Genomic DNA, 8,936 nt, shown 5'->3' with positions numbered 1-8,936 from the left:
AAACACAGCAGTCCTTCCATTTACCTCCCCGCCATCATTAACCCCCCACCCCCTACCTTCCAACACACGTGCATACACACACACACAAAGCCAGGAGAAAGGGCACCAAGTTCCACACTCCATTGGCAGAGATTAAAACAAAAGGTCCACCCCCCACCCCTGGAATGTCATAGTAACCACAAGTTTAAAGTCAGTGAAAGAAGGAGGAGGCGATGAGGAGGAGAACAACTCTATTTCTATTCTACAGTTTATTAGAGTGGTAATGCCTATATGCTAAACAGATAAGCCCTGTAATGAGTTTAAAAAGAGAGCGGCCTGTGCAAGATGTGTGTGAGCAGTGGGGGGTGGGGGGGCTTTTGCCCTAGCTGAGGGCCTGAAGTATGAGTAGCATTACACAGGCATCTTGTATTGTCATTAAAAACTGTTTATGACATGCAGCCGCCTGCCAACAGGCATAGGAGCTGAATACTCCCTCAGGATTTTTTCATTAAAAAAATGCTCCTGTCGCTCAGCCAATGGTCTGACAGAATCTGGGTGAAAGGTTACACAAGGGAGTGTACACTGTAGCAAAATGTAAGGAAGAAGGACAACTCCTGCCTCTGTGAATATTCGTCTTTCCCTTCCTTGCTCCCCTTCCTCACCCTGTCATCATTTCCACATGTTGCAGAGAAGGCCCTAAATTATGAGCGATGATCTTAGACCCAATCCATCATAGGAACAGAGGAGCTTACCGATCTCCTCCCACTCCTCCCTCCTACTTCCTCCTCCAAGGAACTTCCCTCCTCTCCCACTGCACCCCTGCCTGTGTCCCTACAAACTCTGCTCCTCCCAATCCCAGCCCAGGCAGTAATTGCATCCTATTTGTGCCAATTAGTCCCTGCGCTTCTCCCTTTTCTTATGGGATGGGATTCTGTCCCTCCTGCTGTTGGACTTCAGTGCCTCAGATAGATGTCTCTTATGTGTGTGTGGAGACAAGGGGCCTTAATCCATGTGCTTAAATCCCAGACATAGGCTTGCTCTGCTGGATGGGGTCAGTGCAGCGGGACAGACAGACTGAGGCCAGGACAAACACACAAAGTGAGAAGACACAGAGGGGCGAGAACTATTTCTGGCCCTGGTCTTAATTGGCCATGACTCCCAGCTCCAGGCGCATGGTGGGAGCCTGCCTAATCACATCCACGACTTCCTGAGTTTGTTAGTGTGTGAGTGCATGTTGTTGTGTCTGTCTTCATGTACAGTCGCAGCTGTGTTTACGCACACATGCATGCCACTTCTCGTGAGCAATTAGCTGACGTCATCGACGTGAAAGTCCACTTCAACAGCGGCAACTATAATAAGCCCTTCCTGTGTTATTTTACTGACAGTCAGGAAGTGTCTCCTTCAGGGTGTCTCGACGTGACAACAGGAAATAATAGGACGGCAACCCGAGCCTGTCACCGTACCCAGTGAGAGAGGCTGTCTAATGGCCCAGGTGGAAGCGAGCACAGCAGGCCTTTGTAAAGAGATCCCACATCTAACAGTTCAGAGACAGCAGCGACCTGCCTACAGTGATGAGGAGGGGCAGGGGGCACAAAAGGGGAGGAAGGTAAATGAAGGGCAGGGAAGAGTTTCACTGTCAGCTCGAGGACTGCCCCCCCCCCCTTGGTCAAATAGATGACCCTACAGTTGTTCAGACTTTGGTAAAGAAAGAAATGGAACCAAGAAAATCATGGTCCAGTGTCAGTTCCTCAAAATCAAAGACCGGGAACGCCATACAGGAGCACATCCACTAGTAAATGTGCAGACTATAAAAACTACTCCACTTGTGGCTCCGACGTAAAGCAGCTCCAGGAAATGTCAAAGTATTTATTTAACCAGGAAATCGTTCTCTCTCTAGGAAAGAGAGAACGTGAATCAACGCAATAACGAGGTTAGATATAGAAGGCTGAGAGACTTTTTTAAGCAAGAAATATTGCAACATTTTTAATTAATAGACTCAAATCATTACCTACATAGATTTGGGGACACTGTGATATATACATTTGAACAACCTGACAATTTTAAACAATGTGGGGCTGCAATGATTATTCCATTCACATAACAAATTAAGTAATTCTTTTAACCAAATACAAACTACAATATACAATATTTCCTGATTTTCTTTGTCTTAACTGAATATCTTTGGGTTTAGGGCCAGACAAAACATCTCATTGGGCTCTGGGAACTTGGGATGGGCATATTTTTACGAATATAACGCACGTAAAAACACATAATAAGAATCATTGTCATTTGCGCCCTAAAAGACTGTCACAGAAAGCTGGTTAAATTGTGTGAGAAAGCAGCAAAGGACCTGGCGAGATTGTGCAAGACAGAACTAAGAACAAAAAGAAGAAGAAGGGCATGCCGTGATCACCAGCGAGACATTGTGTGTGATGGAAGGAGAAAGGAAGGTCTGAGGGGCAAAGAGAGTTTTTTTTTTTGAGAGAGTGGGGCATGAGATGGGGACAAAGGGCAGTAAGAGAGGAGGAAAAGAGGGGCGGGAGCGCCGGGACGGCTTGAGCAGCCACTGCATTCCGACACGTCACATTCCTGTTCACATCTGGCTGCAATACACACTCTCCTCGTTACCGACTATCCCTCACTCCCTTTCACGGACACATAAGATCTGAAGGTCTCTGACCCGCATATGCACAGGCACGCATGTGTAAAACGCATCAAACCACGGACATAACTGCCCCTAACAAGCAAAATTCCAATGTTTCAGAAACCTTAAAATCCAACGATCTCAATCTTTTACAGTCAATCTGTTGTTCAGTCAATTCTCTCTCCGCTATATTATGGTGGGTGAGGGTAGTCAAAGCGGCCCACGCTATCTCAGTGACTCGGCACAGTTTGTATGCACCCATGCACTCGTACCCTCAAAAAGGTGCACACACACACAGAAACAGGAAGTACAGAGAAGCCTAATTTGAAGATGTGTGTGGTCCGTCTGGAAGCGCGCACGTCTCTCTGGAGAGAAGGGAACGATGAGGCAGGGGGCCGAGACGTTGAGAGACAGGTGGACGGGCCAACGAACACAGACGGAGTGTCTCCGCTCAGGGCAGTGCACTGGCAGGTGGGAGCGTCCGTCAAAAGCCATGCAACACAAGCGCTGCTAAGGGGAACACTGGCCAGCAGCACACTCTAGTTGGGAAAGTGTGCGTGTGTGTGTGTGTATGTTTGTGTACGAGTGTTTGCTTACTGTCAAAGTGGTCGTGCCTCTGTCTGAAGGTGGATTGTAAGTTGGTGCTAAGCCTGGAGACGGGAGCTTTGATCTCCGTGTGGCTCTGCTGGCTCAGCTGCTCCTCCATCTCTACCGTGCAGCAGGAGAAACCCTGCGGACACACTTTCAGGGGGGCTCCTGGAAGAGACGAGGACAATGCACAGTTACACACCATGGGATTCAGCAAACTGTCATCACAAGTCACATCAATTAAAATACTAGGGGTGGGGGGGTGGGTGGGGGGGGGGGGGAATGAACACAGCATAGTAACGCAATATTTTCAGTGGCAATACTGTATCAATACACAGGCGCCAAGTATCGATCTACATGTGTTGGTCAGTTTTTCCGCCTGACATCCCATTTTGCAGCAATAAAATTGAAGTGATATGAACAAACAGAGAAATGTACCTTTTTAAATGAAACAGATGTTGACAAAGTTTCCTAAAATATCGTTTGAAATTGAAAAAAAATTGAAGTTGGAAAAAAGTTATGAATTGCAGAGTATTGCAATGTTCAAAAATCGCATAATATTGTATCGTGGCATGAGTGTCGTGACAAAATACCTCCAATAAAACCCACAACAGACACAAAAACACAACAGTAGGCATCTTAAGGTCTGAATTCTAACAGAGGGGGAAGAGGGGCTCTGTTAACATCTGTGAGGTTATTCATTAATTGAGCAAATTGGCCGAGTTTAGCGGATATTTTGCTCGTCTGAAACACACACATATCGATTATTAACACAATTTCTTGCTTTTGTCTTGGAGGAAACCTACAACTACTGAGTAACAACTTCACTCCTCACCAAATCAAATGCACCTTGGCTGTGAAAACCACCTTAACTGTACTTAAGTGGATTAATTGTGGCCCCGAGCAGTCTTTAGCCGGCCACTTTACAGAGCCTTGCCCTTATCCTGCCAATTCCCTGTCCTGGTTGATAGTTCAGCGCTGTCTCCTTCGAAAACACACACTTTTAAGATTAGCTCTTTACCCACTTGGTGAGAAGACTCCAGCCATGTGAACATTGATGCAGATAAATGTAAAAATGTTTTTATTCCCCCTCTTATTATAGCTTTTGACAAACAGAAAAGTACATTTTTAAAAGTGCAAGAAAATTACAGTTTGGTAGGTTGTATCTTAAAGCAACTTTTTCAAATATGAGGTCCATGTGACCTCAGACATCTGTCATTTTAAATGCTTGCTCTGTAAACAAACAGACACCTGATGGAAACAGTGCAAAGCTGCTGGCTTAATTGCCCTGAACATGCTGAACAAGAGACATGGGAAGGGTTTTGGAAGTTCGTTGTAGTTGGACATATGTTCTGAAAACGCTCGTGTAGACAGACAGTCTAACTGTTTAAAAAGTTTCAAACAGATCCGCGTTAGTGCAGACGCGATCTTGGACCCAGTCATAAACCTCAACCTCCTCCGAGCTTTTTACTCGGTTTTGTTTTTACTCAAAACCATTATACAAAACCTAAATACTGCCTTTGATAAAGTAGCAACTGACAACTTTGTGAAAAGTGAGTTTACATCCAATTAAAAGCCGGGTCAGTGGAGGACGAATGCAAAGTCCCAGCTGCCATAATGTTTTGTTTTAAATGTGGCTGTTGGAATCTGGAGAACACAGCGATCCTTTCACGGCATCGAGGCCCCGGCGACCTGTTTGGTTTTCCCCAGCAGCTCGCGCTTACTGACTCGAGGCCTGTGTGCATGCACAGGTTACTGCTACTGGCGGGGCTTCCATGTCTTAGATGGACTGGAGCTTTAATAACACCTGTAATGTTTTCCAGCCTTTATTAATCTGAAGACTAATTAAGCCTAAAGAAATAATGCATACTTTCCACATGGTATGTGCGTTGAATTGTGTTATGTTTCCTTTATTATTAGGAACCCTTGAAATGTGTCAGCATTTGATTGAAAGCTACAGGAAACTAAAGAGGCGTTAGCTGGGTCTTGGAACTTCTTTGATCATTATCCATAACAGTGACTTTCTTTCCTGAATGGATTAGGTTAGGCTTACTTCCTTTTCTCTCTTCTATGACAGCATGTACTAACCTTTTCCATTACTATTTATTTGGTTCAGGTAGTTAGAGTTCCTCTGGTTTGATGATCAGTACACGACTGTGGGACTTTTCAGTTACCTTTCACGGCTGGTTGCCATGTTTGATTTGTCGCCATGGCAACCTGAGCCATGTGGCTTGTCCGTTCTGTGAACATCTTGAGGTTGTTTTCATTCTTTCGGTGCGTGTAATAGAAAAAAAATGCCCGTTGGTCTCCAGAAGAAAAACAGGACTTACTTTGGTGACTTCTGGTTTTTGAAACCTACTTTTGAATAGATAAGTCTAGATCAAGTTTCCTAAAGCTTTATAAGTCTGATGTGTGATTGCTTCGAACAACCCACAAACCATCTCAGTTTTGCCTCAGTATGCTGAACATCAGACTGAAAACACACACCATGTGTGGAAAAGTTCAGTCTGAAATAGTAACTAACATGTTGAAAAATTAAACGGCAGGGTCAGAAGTGACTCATAGTAATGCAATCATCTGAACGGGGCACTAGAGGGAGGGATGCGCCCTGGCGCCATAAACTGGACCCCTCAGTCTGGGATCAAGTCCAAATAAGCCTCAAGTCACTCCTTATCCCAGAGTCCTCTCCCCAAACTCATCCCTCTCTCACTCTCTCTCTCCCACAGACCCTCACCCATTCCACCCGACCCCCCTCCTATATGCATATGCACATACCCAGGCACAGTTGGCAGCCCCTACCTAAACACATTCACACATCACAGCTCAACACATGGCTCTTTGTAACAGCATGATTGGAGGTACAATCACACACACACACACACACACACACACACACACACACACACACACACACCTTTTAGGTGAAACAGCCATCCAGTCTCCCCTCCAGCAGGGCCCCCTGCTTGCCCACAGCACAGGCGTACAATCAAAAGGGCTATATCCACATGGAAAATAGCCCTAGTTACCAAAGTACACAAATAAAAGTGAGATGGTCAATATTTCACAGGAATGTCTGTACAAATGTCACATTGTTAGCTCAGAGGATTAAGTCTCTGAAAACTGAAGATTCTTAGCTAATGCATACTTTGTGAAAACATTTTGGCAGCCAATTTCTCAACCCACTGGGAGAAAAATGGCCCAGCCTGGAACACAAGAGAGCGAACCCTTAACAAGAACAGTTAGTCCTATAAAATTCAACACCATACCAGACTTTGTGTGACATGTTTCTGCCTCACTATTTCACAATAAGCTTGGTCAGTGGATGCATCAGTCATTTCTCTACCATCTTGGCATGAATAGTCTTTGTGTGAGGGGTGAACTGGCTCTCAGTTGCCTTACGGTGGAGATCCTTTAAGAGGCCTCTCACCCCTCCAGTTTCCAAAGTACTTGTTATAAGAGGCCGAGACAGAACATTGTTCAAATGTCGCTCAGAAGAGGAAAACTGCCATTTATGGTGGTCAAAACAAGGGAGCCGCATCTTGTAAACAAACATGTGACTGTGTGTCATGGTATTCATCGGCTCTACATTGCTTCCCTGCCTTCCCTTTGTGGAGAGACCACCATCCCCTTTAAATGGCTCATAAAATAAGTCACTTCCCTTTGACATTGTCCTGCCTCTCAAACTCTGTTCTCAGAGGAAGGATGGTGGGGGAGGGGAAAACGCCTCACAGACAAAAACCAGATTAGACACCTCGCCGCCCCCTCTGCCTGCCATCATGTGCCCCTGAACCAGACGGACCTCGGGGTGCCCCCCAACCTCCGCCTCAACCGCCACCACCCTGCAGGCTTAACCAGCGAGGTCAGGGGTTAACAGCCACTCCTCAGAGAGAGGTCCTGTCCTCTGACCCCCCCCCCACCCCTCAGCCAGCACATCCACCACCACACACAGTAACACCAACACACACACACACACAACGGAAGACCCATAAATACAAGCAATTAAGAGTCGTAAAAGTCGCAAACACATGCAAAAAATATAAATAGAAAACCTTAACATATACCCCAAACTGAAGTCATAAAAGACTCTCAAGGATAATTTCTGGACCCTTGTGAACTCAGGACATCACTAAAACTGCTCAAGGAGCCGAGAAGGAGGCCATGAGGTAACGCATGTCACGAAGCATTCAGCGACCTATGTCCCCAATTGGAGCCTGGCGGTCTGCGACCGAACCAAACTTCCCAGCTTTTGCACAGACAACAACATTTGTCAATAATTAAATGATAAACTGCACGCTGCTCATAGTCTATGTACATACTAATTCAATCCCAGTGGAACGTGGGTAATTTGAGATGGTAAACGCTGCGGCAATTTGATTGAAAAACATGTGAACATTTTCCAAGTGGGTCTGACTGTTGTCCAGCATATAAACTTCAATTCAACATACTCAGTGGTGTGAAGTTTGCCAAACACACTTAGAAATACAAAGGTTGACTATTAATTGGCATATTATGCTCCCTGCTGTAACATGTAAAGGAGAGTGCTGCCAGTCTACTGAGCATTACTCACACCGACTGTTGTAAATTTGCAAGCCCTGCAGCCATAACATTCTCCTCTTGCTTCTCACCTCTGTCTAGGGTGTAATTATCCCTTTGTGGGTGGGTGGTGGTTGGGGGGGATTCAGGGATTGGTGCCATTTGTTAGATAACTTTCAGTTTTGCGCCACATCCTGTCATGAACAATCCCATGAGCTGAACCTACAGTCTTTTGGTGTTGCTTTTTAAGGTGTGAAGTTTTACTTATAAGCATTACGTGTTATGAGTAAAATTTTAGGCGTGATAAAGTGTCAACTTTTCAAAACAGGCAAGGTAAAGAGGCCACAGTTGAAAGGAGTGATTAAAAGCCTGCAAAAGAGCTGCATATCTCATTTCCAAAATCATAGCAATTGCTTTCTAAGTCATTCCCTTTTTTAAATTCTTTCCTGTTATAGCATGTTGTCAAATCACCACTTTCTTTTTGTCCTTCTCTCTTTCATCTGTTAGGACTCTGCAGTTGTGGTCTCTATCTGCTTTTCAAAAAATGAATTCCTTTACACGCTAGTCATTCAAAAATGGCATTTATCCATTTCGGGGGAAAAACTTCGCCAATTAGTTTCTCAGTGAGCAATTCCAATGTTTCAAACAATTCTGATAACTTGGTCCTCAATAAATGAAGACAGAAATCTGTCATTTGGAAGACAAAGTCTCAAAATGCTTGGCTTTTATCAGCTTTCAGTAATAACTTGGGAAAAAAGCACCATTTTGTTAAAGAGGATGGATGTGTCATTTTCAAATTAAACCCACACATCTATTCAACACGATGCAATGAATGTTTCCAAGGCTCTATAATTGTTCAGGGTTCAGCAGGGGAATCTCCCGCAGGAGATCAGTCTAGTGCTGCTGTGCAAAACCAGTGTCCCTTTTTATACCGCAAAGTTTTCACAGTACAGCAAGGAAAAATGCTTGGGTACAATATGATATTTCCCCCCATATTACAAGAAATCCTTTAACTAGGCGAGCTGACTAAGTGCTCCGTCTTATTTACAACCTGAAGGAGTAGCTGCAGGGGGAGGGAAGGCTTCGAACATGCACACATTCACGTCAGGAAGCTGCCCAGCACAACCACAGACTCTTGCTCAAGGGCATCTTGCCAGCAGGAGTTAAAGGGGGGGGGGGGGGGGGGGGGGGG

The 8,936-nt window shown here is 45.1% G+C and overlaps 1 protein-coding gene across 3 annotated transcripts in view; it reads right to left on the bottom strand.

The window, feature by feature from the left end:
- gpc4 (glypican 4) overlaps nucleotides 1-8,936 on the bottom strand; it is a 32,769-nt gene that overhangs the window by 8,246 nt on the left and 15,587 nt on the right. For all 3 annotated transcript variants that reach the window (XM_034882878.1, XM_034882877.1, XM_034882879.1), the window contains exon 2: nucleotides 3,221-3,379. In XM_034882878.1, the coding sequence (XP_034738769.1) occupies nucleotides 3,221-3,379 (159 nt within the window). The remainder of the gene's footprint in view (nucleotides 1-3,220; nucleotides 3,380-8,936) is intronic.

The sequence above is a fragment of the Etheostoma cragini genome, chromosome 10 (genome assembly GCF_013103735.1).
Source record: "Etheostoma cragini isolate CJK2018 chromosome 10, CSU_Ecrag_1.0, whole genome shotgun sequence".
Lineage (NCBI taxonomy): Eukaryota > Metazoa > Chordata > Actinopteri > Perciformes > Percidae > Etheostoma > Etheostoma cragini.
The sequence above is the reverse complement of the archived record's forward strand: the minus strand, read 5'-3'. Positions and strand labels throughout refer to the sequence as shown.